General features: G+C 43.0%; 1 protein-coding gene across 2 annotated transcripts in view; it reads left to right on the forward strand.

Moving 5' to 3' along the window:
* pyroxd2 (pyridine nucleotide-disulphide oxidoreductase domain 2) overlaps window positions 1-14,252 on the forward strand; it is a 68,856-nt gene extending 54,604 nt beyond the window's left edge. Inside the window, exons 14-16 of one of the 2 annotated variants that reach the window (XM_087998746.1) lie at window positions 4,524-4,630; window positions 6,682-6,802; window positions 8,709-14,252. In XM_087998746.1, the coding sequence (XP_087854872.1) occupies window positions 4,524-4,630; window positions 6,682-6,802; window positions 8,709-8,779 (299 nt within the window). In that variant the 3' untranslated portion in view covers window positions 8,780-14,252. The remainder of the gene's footprint in view (window positions 1-4,523; window positions 4,631-6,681; window positions 6,803-8,708) is intronic. The other variant, XM_043713014.2, reaches the window with a different exon arrangement.
* Window positions 14,253-20,207: the final 5,955 nt, after the last annotated feature.

Consider the following 20,207-nt stretch of genomic DNA (forward strand, 5'->3'; position numbering starts at 1 on the left):
TATACCATTCCTGTTGAGCTGTCTCAGTTGCCAATGACAGCAGATGGGAAGTGAGAGTGCAGCTGCAGTCCCCTGAGGGCTGTGAGTGTGGGAAACATCCCGGGAATTGGCTGGGGTCTCATACACGGGAAGGTCCTGAACTTGCAGATGGCTTTAGCCATGTTTTTCTGCTGATGACCTTCTAATGTGGAAGACTACTGTTGAAGGTCCTCCCTGTATTCAGCTAACTGCACTGGATTCATCTCCACTAACAACAACAGCTTCCTTCAACATAGGGCCTTTATGTTACGAAACATCCCAAACAATCACAGGATTGCAAACAAATTAAAATTAACATTGAACCACATAAAGAGATATTTGTGGTTTTTAACTCCCTGATCTCCCAATTCTAGAAGACTCGCAGTTGGTCCCCAACATACTTGCCTTAACATCCCATCTCAGGGCTAGAAGAGTGTATGTGGGGATGAGTGGACTTATTGGGTCTAACTGAGAAACTTTCAGTTCACTGTGAAACTCAGTTATGAGTCCCAGCTCCCACCAGCCCTTGATATGTCTGAACACCTCGAGGTGGGATTTGACAGATACAAGTTGAATAGGTCATTATGCTTCATAACTCTTACCCATGTGAGATGCAGAAGATAGCAGATAAACCGCTGTTAGGGTGCTCCAGATAGACACTGAATTAGGATCTCAAGAACCTTGAGCAAAATTCCACAGGTAATCGGGGAAGTACATAGAATGTTGGCCTTTGTTTCAAAGGGAACTGAATATAAAAGTGGGGAGATTTTGCTAAAACTATACAAAGCACTAGTCAGACCCCCAGCTAGAATACTGGGAATGGTTTTGGTCCCCACATTTAAGGAAAAATGTACTGGCATTGGAAGCAGTGCAGGGAAAGTTCACTGGATGGTATCAGGTATGGAAAAATTGTCTTACATGGAGAGGTTATGGGGATACTACTTGTTGAAACTTTAATGCTGGAACAGCACAGCAGGTCAGGCAGCATCCAGGGAACAGGAGATTCGACGTTTCGGGTACAGGCCCTTCTTCAGAAAGATACTACTTGTACCCATTGGAATATAAAAGAATGACAGGTAACCTAATTAAACATACAAGCTTCATGGGGGATATGACAGGGTAGTTAAGGAAAGGCTGTTTCCCCTGATGTGAGAATTTAGTACCAGAGAGTATATTCTCAGAATAATTAGTCACAAATTTAAGATAGAGATCAGGAAGAATTTCTTCTCTGAGCGGAATTCTTTACTGCAGAGGGCTGTTGAGGTTCGGTCATTAAATATATTGTAGGCTGTGATAGATTTTTAATCAGTAAAGGAATCAGGGTTTAGCGAAAAGGTAAGAGAGAGGAGGTGAGGATTATCAGATTGACCATGATCTCATTGAACAGTGGAGCAGACTCAATGGGCTGAATGGCCTACTACTGATCCTATATTTTATGCTCTCATGTTATCATTCTGTTTATGACAGTCTTGACACAACAGGAGACCATTCAGCCTTCTGTGTTTTGATGACTCTTTGCAACAGCAAATCTAAAACAAATCCTATGCTGGTCCCTGTGTCCTCTTGTGCTTCAAATCATTTCTAATTTTCCCTTTGTTATTATTGAGATGTACTTCCCTAGTTTCCCGTTACTCCACAGCCCACAGCATATCTTCAGTTTTTTAACTTGGTTCTCGATTATCCAATTGTATGCTTCCTCTGTATTAAGCTTATGGTCTTATTTACGGGGAGAAAGTGGGAGAATGTGGTTGAGAAACCTATCAGCCATGATTGAATGGTGGAGCAGGCTCGATGGGCTGAATGGCCTAATTTCTGCTCCAATGACTTATGGTCTTAAAATTTAAAAAATCTAAGAACCAAGTTTCTTAAAGTGAACAGAAAATTATTGATTAATTATAAGCAAAACATATTCAATAAGAACAAATTTTGCCCATTTAAATAATCTAAATCAAACATGCACTGAGTAAAGGTGAAAAAGTGAATTTCTCTGTAGAGATTCACTTTGGGAAAATTAAAGCACTTTTAGCCATTGTGTTTTAGTTCTTGAAAGTGTAAACAAAATGGTGTGGAGTGTTCAGGTGGCATCAGTCTACTGCTATAGTGTGCAAACAGTGATGTTGCCAAACTCAAACATGTACCACCCTCTGTGTGAAAAAGATGCCCCTTAGGTCCCTTTTATATCTTTCCCCTCTCACCCTAAACCTATGCCCTCTAGTTCTGGACTCCCCGACCCCAAGGAAAAAACTTTGTCTATTTATCCTATCCATGCCCCTCATAATTTTGTAAACCTCTATAAGGTCACCCCTCAGCCTCCGATGCTCCAGGTCTGTTTCCATGCTGTACATCTCTATGACTCTATGACAAGCAGATGCCTTTGGGATCTTTACCAACACGACTTGCTCAGGGAACACAATGTCACGGGTTCTTGGAGATGCGCCTCTTCAGGAACACAATCAGGGTTCAGAGTGGGTCAGGGTTCCAGCTACCACACTGGACTCAAAAACAGGAGAGCTGAGCTGGGAAGCTCTCTCCTTTCCTTCCCCCAGCCTCACCACCAACTGCCAATACCAAGCAATCTGCAATGTAGATAGCACAGCCTGACCATTGTAAACCTGCACAGGAGACCTGCAGTAAACAAGAGGCTTGTCACTAGATGTGTCAACTTCAAGAATTGTTTTAAAGTTGAATCTTCCATTTTCCTTTCAACTGATCGCTTTTTAAAAAATCTGGGTATCCACAGCCCATCAAACCCAACTTCGCAAAAATTATTAAATATAAAGTCTTCATAAAACTTTAAAAAATACAATGTTCTTACAACTGAACGTGTTGCCTTTATTTTTTCACGGGATGTTGGTGTTACTTACATGGGTGCAAAGGTCTAAAAGGGTTAATATCAAGGAATGCCATGAGCACTATTGATTATGATGCTGTTATATGGGCTTGTAGGCAGAATAGCTGAGGAGCTCCATGAGAGCTCCATGAGAGTATCTGATCTCCCGCACATCTCGGTAACAATGTATCTAGTTGCTAATATGTAGTAAACTACTTCTAGTTCAATACAAGAGTTAATTCTTGTTAAAACTGGAAATAGATTTTTTGGCTATCATATCAGGCCTCGCACGTCCTGTAAATCTTTACCTTTAAAGAGGAAGAAGGCTAAATCTAAACCCCCATCCCCCCACCCACTCCTCCAGTGTGGTGCAAATTTGATTTACCTGCACAATACAACGTGGGGTATATTTAATCTAAGTAACTCATACAACAACTGGAAAAGCCAGAACTTGTTCTCCATCCCTGATGGTCCTTGGACTGGGTGGCCTGTTGGGCCATTCCAGAATGCAGCTTACCAACCAACCACATTGCTGTGGGTCTGGAATCATGTGCAGCTGGGCTGGGTAAAGACAGCAGATTTCCTTCCCTAAAGGTCATCAGTGAACCAGATTACAACAATCGACAACAGCTTCAAGGTCAAACCTTCGCTAACTTATTCCAGAATTATAAATTCAGTTCAAACACAGCTAGCCACAATGGTAGGATTTGAACCTGTCTTCCCACAGTATTAGCCCAGATCTCTGAGAGATTAGTCCAGTGAAATTAACATAATTTCTCAGGAATTAGACTGCTGAATGGACCTCTCTTGGGGCATAGAGGTGTACATCATGGAAACAGACCCTTTGGTCCAACTTGTCCATACTGACCAGATATCCTAAACTGTTCTAGTCCCATTTGCCAGCACTTGGCCCATATCCCTCCAAACCCTTCCTATTCATATACATATCCAGATACCTTTTAAATGTTATAATTGTACCAGCCTCCACCACTTCCTTTGGCAGCTCATTCCATACACACCACCCTCCGCATGAAAAAAATTGCCCCTTAGGTCCCTTTTAAATTTTTCCCCTTTCACCCTCAACCTTTGCCCTCTAGTTCTGGACACACCAACCCAGGGGAAAGATGTTGTCTATTTACCCTATCCATGCCCCTCATGATTTTATAAACCTTTATAAGGTCACCCCTCAGCCTCCGACGCTCCAGGGAAAACAGTCCCAGCCTGTTCTGTCTCTCCCTATAGCTCAAACCCTCCAACCCTGGCAACATCCATGTAACTCTTTTCTGAACCCTTTCAAGTTTCACAACATTCTTCCTACAGCAGGGAGGCCAGAACTGCACACAATATTCCAAAAGCGGCCTATTTCAAATCTAATGTTGATGTTCCTTTGTGCACCTCTTGCGCAGCGTAACCTGGTATGCCTTGCTCTGTCTAAGCACAATATGACCTGTATGTCCTTGTATGGTATGATCTGCCTGTACCGCACACAAAACAAAACCTTTCACTGTACGTAGATGCACGTGACAACAATAAATCATGAGAAGGTGCGAGAAAGAGTGCATCTTCAGGAGAGGAGGAGAAGGAGAAGGAAAAAAGATAATTGAAGAGTATGAGCTGCCTAATTTGCTTCTCTTGACTGTATGAATGACCATTGGTCATCTCTTGTTTTCCTCAGTGTTCGACTGCATTGAGCAGTATGCTCCAGGGTTCAAGTCCTCCGTGGTTGGGCGTGACATCCTGACACCACCGGACCTGGAGAAAGTGTTTGGCTTAACTGGAGGGGTTTGTATTCGTCCTGTAACTTTGGTCAATGAGAAATGATCAATCTATAGATTGAAAATGACAGATTAGTTTGTGGTGCCTGAGGGATCTTCATTCACCTCATCACTCAAACCATAAAGACCAGGGATCATCCACCTTCACTCTGCGTTTTCCCTTCTGGATTTTAACATTCCTCCAGCATCCCGTTGTTCTGGTTGTGCATTGCACTGAGACAAATTCTAACCAGACTGTACAGATTGACTTGCATTCCACTGTTTTGGCTATTAGGTTTAACAATTTTTTGAATGGGATGTGGAGTTCACTGGCAAGGCCAGCAATTGTTACCCATCCCTAACTGCCCTTGAACTGAGTGTCTTGCTAGGCCATTGCAGAGGGCAATTAGAGTCAACCACATTGCTAATAGGCCAGACCAGGTAAGGACGGCAGATTTCCCTCCCTAAAGGGCATCGGTGAACCAGATGGATTTTTACAACAATTGGTGATTGTTTGATAGTCGTCATTTACTGTGACTAGCTTTCAGTTCTAGGTGTTTTAATCAATTGAATTTTAAAGCACACTGCAGTTGTGGTGGAATTTGAACCCATGTATAGTATTTTACTGACTTCATTAAAATAAAACTCATTGGAATAATTTCTCACAGAAATTCACAATAGCAAGATAGCCATGTCCCACCTCTCAATCCTTTATCTTTGCCTTTATCTTAGTAGCACTGTCCACCAGAAGGAACAGCAGCACCTGCTGTACGTTTGCCTGGGTTTGATCCTCAAACCCTGAAAAATAGACTGACGTTGTTTTCCTTTAGTTTCTCTCTTTATTTCAAAGGGAACAGAGTATAAAGGTAGGGAGGTTTCACTAAAACTATACGTAGCACTAGTCAGACCACAGCTGGAATACTGTGGACACTTGTCTAAGGAAAGATATACCGTCAGTAGAGGCAGTCTAGGCTGGGACTGTCTTATGAGGAGAGATTAAGTAGGTTGGGCCTATATTCATTGGGATTTAGAAGAATTACAGGAGACTTTGTTGAAACATACAAGATTCCTAGGGGACTTGACAGGGTAGAAATGGAGAGGCTGTTTCCCCTTGTGGAAGAGTCTAGGACTAGAGGGCATCATCTCAGAGTGAGGGATCACACATTTCAGGCAGGAGTGAGCAGGGATTTTCTCTATTGGAGTTGGAGGAGCTGTGGAATTTTTTACCACAGAGGGCGGTAGAGGCTGAGTCATTAAGTCTAATCAGGTTTGAACCAAACATTTTTAAATCAGTTCAGGGGATCAAGGGTGATGGAGCAAAGGCAGGAAAGTGGGGTTTGAGGGCCATCAGAATGCCAGAGCAGGCTCGATGGGCTGAATGGCCAATTTCTGCTCCTAAGTGTATGGTGATTGCCAGAATCCAGCTGGGACCAGTGGCTGGACACATCAATAAGACATACCATATCCACTGTGTTTATTACAGATACCAGTCTTCATTGGGAATCCTGAATGTGAGACAGCAGTTTTTCACATTGACATCCAAACTCACACTTCAAATGGAAACATTAATATCCGTTACAGTTAATCCAGTGATTAGGCCCCAGTTTCTGCTGGAGCACAATGCCTGACTCTGGCTACTGTATTTTACAAAGACCTTAAGGCTTTGGAGAATGTCCTGCCCAGTGGGAAAGACCCAGTGATACTTGGGAATGAACGTACAGGTTTTACTGGACCTCTATTTTGAAGTGTACAGGACCTGTATGACTCATTCGCTGACTTTATCGGCTTTTCTTTCTGGGTAGGGAGGTTTATAAGGGTGGCTTGCAATGCAGAGGGATATCAACTGCGTGGGTTCGATTCCCACACCAGCTGAGGTTATGGTGAAAGATTCTCCTTCTTAACTTCTCCCCTCGTCTCAGGTTGGGTGATGGCAATAAAAACCTAACAACGCAAGTCCCTTGAAATGCCCCTCACTATGTTACCCTTTTGAATCGCTCTCAATGACAGCATTTCTCTGTCCTTCTGTCTGATTTGGTACCGAAATGGATAAATATTTCCAATTGTGGTGTTTTCTTGCAGAATATTTTCCATGGAGCAATGTCACTTGATCAGCTGTATCTGACTCGACCTCTGCCCTCATATTCGAACTACAGGTCACCGGTTAAAGGCCTTTACCTCTGTGGCAGTGGAGCTCACCCAGGTAACAAGCAAAGTAATGGGTGTCTGAAAAGAAACGAAAATAAGAATGATCTCTGGGAGGAAGGGCTTATCATATGGGGAGCAGTTGAGGACTCTGGGTCTGTACTCGATGGAGTTTAGAAGGATCTGATTGAAACTTATAGGATACTGAGAGGTCTGGACACTGTGGATGTGGAGAAGGTGTTTCCAATAATAGGAGAGACTGAGACCAAAGGGCACGGCCTCAGAGTGAAGGAGAACTGAGCTGAGGAGGAATTCCTTCAGCCAGAGGGTGGAATTTACTGCTGCAGAGGCCAAGTCATTGAGTGTACTTAAGACAGAAATAGATAGGTTCTTGATCGGTCAGGGGATCAAGGGTTACAGGGAGAAGACAGGAGAATGGGGTTGAGAAATAGCCGAGCCATGACTGACTGGTGGAGCGGACTCAACGGGCAGAATGGCCTAATTCTGCACCTATATCTTATGGTCCAACTCTGCACTCACCCACAAACTCAAAAGAGTTGTGCTGGAAATTATTGGAGGTGGGTGGGGGTGGGGTGGGGCTTGAGGTTTAGGCCATACTGGTGAGAGAGACAAAGCAAAGGATACCTACCATTTCCGATCCATGGCACTTTGTGTCAGACTCCCAGCTTCTGCAGTAGTATACTTTCAGTTAGGGATATGCTCTGGTTCAGTGGCTAACACTTGTAGTCTGTAAGTCAGAGAGTTATCGGTTCAAATCCCACTCCAGGACTTAGGTACAAGCTTGGTGTAGTACTAAGGAAGTGCCACACTGTTGGGTGGTGCTGATACAATAAACAAAGACCCCCTCTCTCCTTTGAGCAAACATGAAAGATATTACTGCATTGTTTTGAAAAAAGACAGTCTAGTTACCCCGGTGTCCCTCAAGAATAGGTCATTTGGTCTTTATCACATTGCTGTGTTTTTGGAGCTAGCTGTGCCTAGATTGGCTGCTATGTTTCCTACAACATCGTCTACACTTAATTAGCTTTAAGACATTATTGACTGTCCAATGGCTATGAAAGGCACTATGTAAATGCAAGTCTTTTTTAAAATTGGGATAGAACAGCTTCTGAAGAATCTCCTTCAACTCATCACCACAGCCAGCCCTGACGGCTCAATATGTACAAGTGGTTTGTATCTGGAGTCATTCGGAAACAACGTCTCAGATATTATATGAGCCACAGCATTTACATTTATTAAACCGCGAAGTGTTTGGGAAGTTACGTGGAATGGGAATGGCCAACATTAGAAAAATCAATCAGGGTACTTTCCACCAAAAACTGTCAGGACCCTTGATAGGAAAGTGCCTATGGGTGGGTTTCTGTTTTTTTTTTATTTATTCATTCAGGGGATGTAGATGTCACTGGCCAGGCCAGTACCAATTGCCAAAGCATGTGGTGCTGAAAAGGCACAGCGGGTCAGGCAGCATCCAAGGAGCAGGTGAGTTGACGCATCGAGCATTCCTGATGAAGAGCTTATGCTCGAAACGTCGACTCTCCTGCTCCTCGGATGCTGCCTGACCTGCTGTGCTTTTCCAGCAGCACACTCTTTGACTCTGATCTCCAGCATCTGCAGCCCTCCCTTTCTGCCAACACCAATTGCTCTTGAGAAGCTGGTGGTGAGCTACCTTCTTGAACTGTTACAGTCCATGAGCTGTAAGGAGAGCTAAGTACCGTCAGGGAGGGAGTTTCAAGATTTTGACCCTGTGACAGTGGGGAAACAGCTGTATATTCCCAACTCAGCTGAGCAGGTGAGTTGAAGGGATGGTAGAGTTGATAGTGTCCCTTGATGTTAGAAATTGGGAGTTTGAAAGCTGTGTGAAACCAGGTTAGCTGTGACATTTTGCATGGTTGAATCGATTCTTTAACAACTGAAGAATGACTGTCTCCTGTTTCTTTCTTCAGGAGGTGGAGTAATGGGATCAGCAGGCCGTAATGCAGCACGCGTTGTCCTTTCTGATTTGAGACGGGTTTAACGGACCCCCCTCCCACCTGGACTGCTGGCTTTGAATACACCTCCACAACAGAATATGCTCACGCTCTCTACCTGATCAGCGCTTAGAATGATTACTGAACGGGAAAGCACTTAATCAACGATTACTATCTGCCCGTAGCATTATAGAGGAGCCCAAGGGGCCACTGGACCAGGCTTGGCCCTTTCAAAGACTAAGACAGTTAGTCCCTGCTCTTTCCCGATATTCCTGGCTTTTTGTTTTCAAGTATTTATCCAATCCTCTTTGGAATACTGTTATAGATTTCACATCCAGCACATTATTACGCAGCCCATTCCAGATTCCAATCACTCCTAGTGTAACAGAGGGAGTATACAATGAGCAAAAGGACCTTAGGAAGTACAAAGAATCAGAGGGATCCTGGCGTGCAAGTCCATAGATTCTTGAAGTGAACAGAAGATTTCTGTAAAATGGTTAAAAAACATACAGAATACTTGCATTACTTGTTGAGGCATTGAGTACAAGAGCAGGGTGGTTGTGATAAAAGTTAAAAGTGTGATGCTGGAAAAGCACAGCAGGTCAGACAGCATCCGAGGAGCAGGAGAGTCAACGTTTCGGTCTCCAACATCTGCAGCAGCTGCAGTCCTCCCTTTCTCCTGGTTGTGATAAAATACTGGTTGAGCCACAGCTGGAGTACTGTATGCAGTACATTCTGATGAAGGGCTTAGGCCCAAAACATTGACTCTCCTGCTCCTCGGATGCTGCCTGACCTGCTGTGCATTTCCTGTGCCTCAATTTTCAATGCAATGCAGCTCTGATGAAGACTCATCTCAACTCGAAACGTTAGCTTGCTGTCTCTCCACGGATGCTACCTGAGATTTCCATCACTTTTTGTTTTTAGTTTCATTTGCAGTTCTGTTCACCGCACTGTAGGAAGGATGTGACTGCAATGGATTCACTGAGACTGAGATTACCATGGCTGGAGCTGTTTAGCTTTTGAAAAGGCTGAGGTTGTTCTATTTAGAGGAGAGAAGGCTGAAGGGGAAACTAGACTGAGATGAATAAAATTATGAGGAGCATAGATAGGGAGAAACGTTTCCCCTTAGTAAAAGGGTCAGTTAACCAAGGGCTCAGATTTAAGGGAAGGAGCAAGTTACAGATGTTTCGAGGGAATTTAAAGGAGAATGTTTCCATTCAGTCGTTCATGGGTTTCTGGAACTCACTGCACGAAAGGGCGATAGAGACATGAACCCTCAGGATATTGAAGAAGTATTTGGATGGGCACTTGAAATTCCCTTTTACACAAGGCTTAGGGCCACGTGTTGGAAAGTGGGATGAGAGTAGATAGATGCTTGATGCCTGGGGTGTACATAATGGGCTGAATGGTCTGTTTCTCCAATTCTATGATGCTAAGAGCTATACTGCTTTGTCTAGTAAAACATTAAGTAAACCTTTTAATTTTCAGGTTCTGAATTAAATGTGATAATTTATGCAGGCAGAATGCAGATTGCAGGAAAACAATATGGAGGTTTGTCCTATTTGTCATTAAAAGCTGTGAGAAACCACTTCTAAAGTGGACTGTATATCCTTTGCTTGGATTGATGGTGGGCATAGAAAACTGAAGAATTATGAAGTAAAGACAATTTAACGGGCATTGAATGTCTCAAGTGTCAGTAAAAATCTTAGCGGAGTCAACAGCCCATTGACATTTTGTCAGTTTGGGTTTTAAATTATGCTCCTTTGTAGTAAAGTGATCTTTCATCAACTGGCTGGTCTTGATATAATGGCCTTTTAATGTCAGAAGTGTTTTATGAGTCTCTTCCTGACCATCAGCGATTGAAGCAGTCTGGTCGAACCACGCAAGTAAACTGCTTTAAAAGTCTCCTGTTATTTGTTTTGGGCCCTAGTGGCGTAAAACATTTGGTAGGAGGTTACTGGTTGGGATGGAGGATGTTATAAATTAGAAAAGTTAACACCACTGGAACTTTGACAGAGACAGAAGGTGCTGGAGAGTGTTATGGACCTGACCAGACCCCCTCAAAATAGTTTAAGCAGGTCACCAAGATACAATGTCATGCTCCCAATGCAATGCAATTGGTCAAACTACTTGTTTATTTAAAATTTATTTAAACACTATAATTAAAATACAACCAAAGAAAGAAGAACTTTGAAGAGCTTAACTCTGTTGGAAAACTTAACAGAACAATAGATTCAGTAGCAATTACTAATTAACTGTTCCGATATAGTAACATCACACAAACACACCCCTTTGGCGAAAAGGAAAGTTCAGATACTCACATGCAGTTCTGCAGTTCTCCTATCCAGGAGGAAAAAAGCATCAAGAGAAAAGTCAGAGAGTATAGCAGCCAGGAGACATTTACTGAAGCTTCCAACTGTGTTGAGACGCCAGTAGCCTCTGATGCTAAAACAAGACCCAGAATTCCTAATCTGTAAGAGCTGGCCACACCCATTCGGGCTGTTTTTAAAAAACGTCCATGGACTCCCAAGCTGGTTACTCAAGCAGTTTTCATTAGCCAGCTGGGAAACTCTCTTTCAATCTCTGTCTTAAAAGAAACTGATACAAAATAACGTGTTAAAGCCACAGCATTGTCACAAAAGACTCAACATGTCTGGCTGCATTAGCAGAGAGAAAGATATGCGGTTAATGTTTCCGATGCAGTATAACTTGTCCTCAGATTTCCAGCATTTTTGTTGTATTTGATTGTTTCTTTGATGCTCAGTTTGTGGTCAGGTGATGCCATTTTCAGAATGAAGTACATCATTGGGATGGCATGGTGGCTCAGCGTTTGGCAGTGCTGCCTCACAGTGCTAGGAACCTGGGTTCAATTCCAATCTCGAGCAACTGCCTATGGAGTTTACATATTCTCCTTGTGTCTGTGTGGGTTTCCTCCTGGTGCTCCACCACTTCCTCCAGTAGCTGATTCCAAAAATGCACCACCCGCTGTGTGAAAAGTTGCCCCTTGGGTCCCGTCTCACCCTAAACCTATGCCCTCTAGTTCTGGACTCCCCAACCCTGGGGGAAAAGACCTTGTCTATTTATCCTATCCATGCTGCAAAGTGTGATTGGGGAGAGAGAACAATGTCAGACTTTGTTGCGTTGGCCTCAGAGAAAACAGTGTTCAGGACTGAAAAAACAGAAACATAGAGAATAGGAGCAGGAATAGTCCATTCGGCCCAGCGAGCTTGCTCTATCATTCAACATGACCATGGTTGGCCATTTAACTCCGTACCCTGTTCCCGCTTTCTCCCCATACTCATTGATCCCTTTGGCTCTAAGAACTATATCCAACTCCCTCTTGAATGTTTTGGACTCAACCACTTTCTGTGGCAGTGAATTCCACAGGCCCCTCACTCTCCGGGTAAAGAAATTTCTCCTCATCTCAGTCCTAAATGACCTACCCTATATTCTTCGGCTGTGGCCCCTGGTTCTGAACTCGCTGGTCATAAGAAATATCTTTTGCCTGCCTAGTCCTGTTAGAATTTTATAGGTTTCAAAGAGTTTGCCTTCATTTTTCTTAACTCCCTTTGGGGGCAACATGGTGGCTCAGTGGTTAGTACTGCTGTCTCACAGCACCAGGGACCCAGGTTCAATTCCAGCCTCAGGCGACTGTGTGGAATTTGCACATTTCCCCCTGTGTCTGTGTGGGTTTCCTCCCACAATCCAAAGATGTGCAGGCTAGGTGAATTAGCCATGCTAAATTACCCATCATGTTCAGGGATGTGTAGGTTAAGTGCATTGGTCAGGGGTAAATATAGGATAATAGGGTAAGTGAATGGGTCTGGGTGGGTTACTCTTCAGAGGGTCTATGTGGACTTATTGCCATAGGGCCTGTTTCCACACTGTAGGGATTCTATTCTATAATCCTAGCCAATTCAGCCTCTGCTCATACATCAGTCCTGCCATCCCAGCAATCGGGTAAACTTTTGCTCCACTCCCTCCAAGGCCAGAGCATCCTTCCTCAGATGCGGAGACCAAAACTGCGCACAGTACTCCAGGTGTGGGATCACCAGTCCCTGTGCAGTTACATTTGCAGAATTTCATATGGCCTGGGTTTTTTTCCTATAGGGAACTAAAAACAATAACAAACCAGTCAGAATGGGGAAATCTAGCCTCGCGTTTAGGTTCATTGAAGATCTTAACTCTTTGCTGTCCTTCATTCTTTCTATTTAAAGAAATAAACCGGACTTTCGAAACTCCAGGTAATAGGTTAACATTGGAATTAGAATGTGGGCAGGTTACCTATTCCCAAGATGTAAACATTGGGGTGGAGCTGAGCTGAGCAGAGCCAATGATGAGGGGAGTCAGTTTGAGCTTGTACGTCCATGCAGTACCTTTGTTCAGGGTCATCAATGATGCACAGAGCGACCAAGTGTGAGGCTACCTGCCATTCTAGCTGTTCAACATAAGCTTCACCCTCTGCCTGTTGAACTCCTGGCAATAGGACGGGATAAGGTGTTTAAATGGACATTAGATGCCCGCTTGGGAGTCTTAAGTTGTCCCACTGGTGGGTGGATGTGCTGCCCAGTGCCAGCCCAGTCACTGGTAAACCTGCCCTCAATTTGCCCATACCACTCATAATCTGGGAAGTTCAGAGGCAATGCTGAAGGGTTGGCCTGATCTAACAGCCCCTCAACATTCCACTATGGAGCCTTGTGAACAGACAGTCAGATCCACACAGAGGTCATGACCTCGAGGGAAGTGGGCAGAATGAGGTGATGTGAACACTCCACGATGTCTCTCCATGTCGCTGTTGCAATTGTTTTAGGTCAATTTGGAAATTGCACTGCAGTAGTTTGAATGGGATCACTGGTGCTTAACTGTCAGAAAATTCCCCCTCAGGCCTTTGGCTTTGTAAACTAACATTAACGCTCTGGACCGTGATATTGATGGGATTTAGTCATTGCTAATCTCTCTGAAGCAATGTGGTGCCTGCTGTCAGTTGGGGAAAGTATCTGTTTTCAGCGTGGTTTTGCACTGTGTGAATGGCATCCTGTCTCTGGATACTATCACTTTGATCCACTGGATTCTGTACAGAGTGACTGGTTAATGACTCAGTAACTGACAGCAGTCAGTTCCCCTATGCAGGCCTAACTTGACAAGAGTCAAAATGGTGGTGATTGAGGACAGTACAGTCGGTTCGGATATAAAGCGATAGTTTCATTCTTGTGTGATCTTGCGTTATAAGAAAATCGTGCAATAGCAGCACCATTAAAACTAATGGGGCCAGAACCGCATTATAGCCAATACAAGTAAGGCAAGTTCACGCTCTGCAAATAACCGTCTAAATTCTCAAATTGCTTTAAAGATGATTTGTGCTGAAGTAACATGCATTAGAGCAGAACCGACTACATATTTCTCCAGGTTAGAGGAATTTAGAGTCATTAAGTCATAGAGCTGTATAGCATGGAAACAGACCCTTTGGTTCAACTTGCCCATGCCGACCAGATATCCTAAATTATTCCAGTTCCATTTGCCAGCATTTGCCTCATACCCTCTAAACCCTGCCCATTCATATACGTATCCAGATGCCTTTTAAATGTTGTAATTGTACAACCTCCACCACTTCCTCTGGCAGCTCATTCCATACACACACCACCCTCTGTGTGAAAACTTTCTGATAACATTTCTGTGACGTACCTTATGATACATTTACTTTATTAAAGGGGATATATAATTAGGAGTAAGGGTTGAAGGATTTGAGCTATAGGGAGAGGCTGAACAGGCTGGGGCTTTTTTCCCTGGAGCGTTGGAGGCTGAGGGGTGACCTTATACAGATTTACAAAATTATGAGGGGCATGGATAGAATAAATAGACAAAGTCTTTTCCCTGGGGTCAGGGAGTACAGAACTAGAGGGCAGAGGTTTAGGGTGAGAGGGGAAAGATATAAAAGAGACCTAAAGGGCAACTTTTTCACGCAGAGGGTGGTACATGTATGGAATGACCTGCCAGAGGAAGTGGTGGAGGCTGGTACAATTACAACATTTAAGAGGAATTTGGATGGGTATATGAATAGGAAGGGTTTGGAGGGATATGGGCTGGGTGCTGGCAGGTGGGACTAGATTGGATTGGGATATCTGGTCGGCACAGACGGGTTGGACCGAAGGGTCTGTTTCCATGTGGTACATCTCTATGACTCTCTGACTCTAAATGAGTGCATGATCTTTTTGGTCACTTATTTCATGGCCAATTGCACGTGTTTCTGGACACAGACAGAAGCTTTTCCAGGCCACATCAAGGTGCATTTTGAATATGTAGACATTGAGCGCAGACTAAGTATTGGATTGGGATGAATTAACATTGTGCTACAGCCTGATGGTTGTAAGTGTTACACTGCAGAATTCTCACTGCAACTCTCAGAAGATGAAATATGCAGTGACTTTTACACACAGTAGTAAAGATAATAGTTTCACACTCAATGGAAATGAGTCCAAAGTAAATTAAGGAGCAATATCAGGAAAATAAAGACTGAAATGAGCAGACATCAGCATGACTTTGTGCAATAAAGAATGTGCTAATAAGCTGTTACAAACATTCCCAATAGCATTTTAGCACAAAAATGAAGAGTTAGGGATGAAGGATCCAGCAGTATAATGAAACAAAGAGATTGAAATTATATTTCAGTCATCGGGGAGATCTAGACTCCCAGGAGAAGAGGCTTCAATGCAGTAAGGGGCGGATGACACATCATATAACAGTCGGATTATTGGCTGTAACATGATCCCACAATCTCAAATGACAATCACAGGCTCATCAAGCTTCCTTCCCATGGTCTGTAAACCCTCAATCCAAGTTAAAAGCCTAACGCATCAGCCGTTATTCTACACCAAAACTAAAAAAAACCTCACAGAAAACATTAGACATACACAGCAGGTCAGGAGCACCTTTTGTCATTCTATACCATTTGTGGTTCTACACAGTTTTTTCTCCCACTTTAACCAGGCGTAATGCTGCTATTTTTTAACATGACAGATTGAATGGGGCTGGAGAAGGGACAGAGGCTGTAACAGGAGAACATTGATATCCCAGTCACAGATTCCTCTGCTTGAATGCCACGCATTTGAGTTCATTTCAACAAGTGACATCCAGTCCTTTAGAGGTAAAATAGCCCAACTGCTTTTGCCAGTGCCATAAGCTTTTAGCTTTTCTTGAGAATAGTTGTGAGGGGATTGATATCCGTCACTGCTCAATTGACCTCGCTGCCATTTTATGGATATACTATTCGATAAGTAATTCTCTGATGTGAACTTTAATGACTTGTTTGTCAATGTAAATGATTGGTCAAAGTCTTCTTTCTTCTGAAGGTACTGATGTCTTCTGGAATATATTTCTATTGTTTATCCCCGATGGGTCAGCCATATTTTAATCTGTCATGTTTGCTTCCAGCTTGTGTACCTGCTGGGTATTCGTTCACCACCTGAGGACTCGGTCAGAATTTGAGCAAAAGAAAAATTGGCTAAGTGTCGATTTTGAGGTGTTCCCTCTCGGTTATCCCTCCGTGGACCAAAGTAGCTTTTCCCAGGCACTTCTACCCAGCTCACCTCAATATGTATGCAGCATGCCGCTATAGCGCCACACCATCTCGCATGCACAACCCACTTGGGACACCTCTGGCATTCTTGACACTAGTGCCATGTTTCAGGTAAAGTTTATACGGCAGGTCAAGTGCTGCCGGCCAGGAGCTTCACAGTTTGTGTATCATAGAATCCCTACAGTGTGGAAGCAGGCCATATGGCACATTAAATACAAACTGACCCACTGACAGTCTTCCCACCCAATCCTTGTAACCCTGTATTTCCCATGGCTAATCCATCTAGCCTGCACATCCCTGCCACACTACAGGGCAATTTAGCACGGCCAATCCATCTTAACCTGCACAGTTTTGGACACTTGGAGGATACTTATTTAGACACGGGAAGAATGTGTAACCTCCATCCAGTCAGTCACCCAAGGTGGAATCGAACCCAGGTCTCTGGCGCATTGAGGCAGCAGTGCTAACCACTGTGCTAACCCATAGAGTGGGAGGGTAACCAGAAAGAAAACTAGAAAGGCCCCAGGTGACACATCATTGCAAATACGATAGGCATTTTATTATCCAGCACTGATAGGGCCAGTAATGAGCTGATAGGTCAAATGTTCCTGATAATCATGAGGTCCACATAATCAATGTATAAACACACAGTAAGTAATAGAAATGTAATGCAGGGGATATATACATCAATGTTATATTTTATTTACAGTATAAATCACTTAAATAGTAATGCAACCTTGCCTTAAATAAAACTTACTCACTCCTACCTTCAACTGACTACTTGGACATGGTGGTAGACCGCAGTATTTGAGGAGAAATTGACTCAAAAATTGATGATATTTCATATGGCCATTCAGTAGAACAACAAGTATTTTACACTGAGATAAATAAATGAAAAAAAACTATAATAAATTGAACAGAGTAATGCGGCAAACTTCGCTGTACTTGAGGTATATAACTTTTGCCGATTTATCAAGAGTGGGGGTTCATAAGATGTTGGTTAAAATAAAGTTTGCTGCGCTATCTCACGTATATAAATGTATAACTTTTTTACATTGTCTTCTGTCCAGCTGACAGTCATTGTAACTACAGCAACAAAAAAAAAATCAAGGTACAAAGGCTAGCCGTCCTGAGCACCACACTGCATTAAACACCCTGTCTGAGAGAGTGTGACTCCTTCCCAAATGCTCAGAGTAGCATAACACCTTCTCATTGTTTAGTGTGGGAGCATCATGTGATTAAAGTCTTCAAACAGTTGAAACTGTTAATTTTTATTCAACAACAGGAAAAGCAACAAAAAAATCAAACAAAAAAAATTTGCATTTTCTTCTGGGAACAAACAGGGACTGCTTCCCTTTAGAGCAACAATAGATGTATAGTGTGTGTGAGATCACTCCCACACTGTACTGTATGACTCTATGATTCCCACCAATAGGTATAGATTTGCCAACAGATCCAAGACTCCAACATCCATGAAATTGTCCAACATTCGACAATAGGCACGTTCTTCCCCATTAAATTCCATTTACTCCATCCTCAAAATATCTACACACCATCCTCACCACACCACCATGTATCCCACATAGAATACAGCACTCCACTCAAACACAGCACGTTGGAGCATACTGCTACCTATTGTTGTAATGCTGTTGCTATGCTACTTTGCACATAGGAACAGGTAAACAACACATGCATTGAAGCAGAGTGTATATCATGGCTCTTCTTACAAACATAGAAAATGTACCTCATCTATTGGGGCCTGGCTTTTTGCACTAATCTAGCACATTGAAGATGATGATCCTTCTACTCAATGTCCTCATCTTCCTCTCCTGAATATTGCTGCTGCTGCTCTCCCACCTCTCCAGCATCCAACCCATCCCTCCCCACCTTTGCCTTCTCCACTAATGCAGGGCACAGTATGTAACAATTCCACAGCACACTCTGTCTGGATTGGACTGTGAGCTTCCCACCTCCCTTATCTCCCTTTTTATTGATTTGGTTAAAAGAAAATCACACAACACCAGATTATAGTCCAACAGGTTTGTTTGGAAGTACTAGCTTTCAGAGCGCTGCTCCTTCATCAGGTAACTAGTGGGGCAGGCTCATAAGACACATAATTTATCGCAAAAGGTCACAGTGTCATGCAATTATAATGATGTATTGAACAAACCTAGATTGTTATTAAGTCTTTCATCGTTTAGAATGGGTTGCAGGTTTCAGTTCATTAATATGTAAATCCCAGAACTACTAATAAATCACATTTCATCTTTTGTTGGCTTTTTGACACTTGCCTGATCCCCTATTTACTGCTAATTTCCACCACATTGCAGATAATTTCCTTCTGATTTGATACTATTTCTTAACTTCTTTGCTTAACAATGGTTGGTTTATGCCTTTCCTAAAATCCGTGTTCCTCGCTGGGAAAAGTCTTTGCTGTGGGTCATAAACTATTTTCTTAAATATCTGCCATTGCTGCTCAACTGTCTTTCCTGCTAAATTCTTTTCCTAGTTCGCTCCAGCCAACTCTGCCCTTAGCCCTATGTAACTACCCTTATACTGAGCACAGCTGTTTTCAACCCAAGTTTCTCACTCTCTCAAACTGAAAGCTAGATTCTACTCTGTTATGGTCACAGTTACCTACAAGACCTTTTACCCTGAGATCATTTATTAAACCTGCCTCATTTATACATTACCAGATCCACAATAGCCTGATTCCTTGTTGAATCCACAACATATTGTTCAAAAAAACTGTACTGAATACATTGTATGAATTCTTCCTTGTGGCCACTATTGCCATAGACTCATAGATTCATAGAGTCAAACAGCACAGAAACAGACCCTTCGGTCCAGCCAGTCCAAGTTGACCATAATCCCAAACTAAACTAGTGCCACCTGCCTGCACTTGGCACATATCCCTCCAAACATTTCCTATTCATTAACTTATCCAAATGTCTTTTAAATGTTGTAACTGGAGCCGCGTCCATAACTTCCTCAGGAAGTTCATTCCACATGCGAACCATTCTCTCTGTAAAAATATTGGCCGAATGTCTTTTTAAAATCTTTCTCCTCTCACCTTAGAAATATGCCCCTCGTCTTAAAGTCCCCCATCATAGGGAAAAGGTACTTGCCATTCACCCTATCAATAGACCTCCTGGTTTTATAAGGTCACTGCCAAACCTCCAACACTCCAGTTGTAAAAGTCCCAGCCTATCCAGCCTTTTTATAAATAACACAGATATTCTATTCCTGGCAAAATCCTGGTAAATCTCATCTGAACCCTCTCCAGCTTAATGATATCCTTCCTTCAATTTGATTTTCCAAATCTACATGAAGACTAAAGTGACTCAGTTAGTGTAATGCCTCTTTTATATATCCTCATTATCTCTTGATTTAATCTCTGTCCTACAGAGTAGGTATGTTTAGCAGCTGATAGACTCCTCCCACCAGTGCCTCCTTTTCCTTGTTATTCCCTTGAACAGCCTACTTTTGCTTCTGTTTCCTATGTTTCTATGAAGAGCCATGAGGTACACCCTGCTACGATACATGAGCTGTGCACCTGTTGCTGTGCACAAAGTGGCAGAGAAGCAGCATTAAAATGATAGGTAGCGGTATGCTCCAATGTGCTCCAAACCAATGTGCTGCGTTTGAGTGGAGCACTATATTCTACAAGGGATGGATATGTGCCATGGTGACGTGGTGAGGCTGGTGGGTGGATATTTTGATGATAGAGTAAATGGAATTTTATGGGGGAAAACATGCCCATTTTTGAGTGTTGGACAGTGTGAACTTCACGGATGTTGGAGTCATAAATCTGTTGGTGAATCTATCTGTGTGGATGAGACTATCAGTGTCATACAGTACAGCAGAAGCCTTTTGGTCCAGCAGAAAATATACCTACACTA

The sequence above is a fragment of the Chiloscyllium plagiosum genome, unplaced genomic scaffold (genome assembly GCF_037043375.1).
Source record: "Chiloscyllium plagiosum isolate Xiang-an unplaced genomic scaffold, Cpla_swu_hap1 HiC_scaffold_22, whole genome shotgun sequence".
NCBI classification, from domain to species: domain Eukaryota; kingdom Metazoa; phylum Chordata; class Chondrichthyes; order Orectolobiformes; family Hemiscylliidae; genus Chiloscyllium; species Chiloscyllium plagiosum.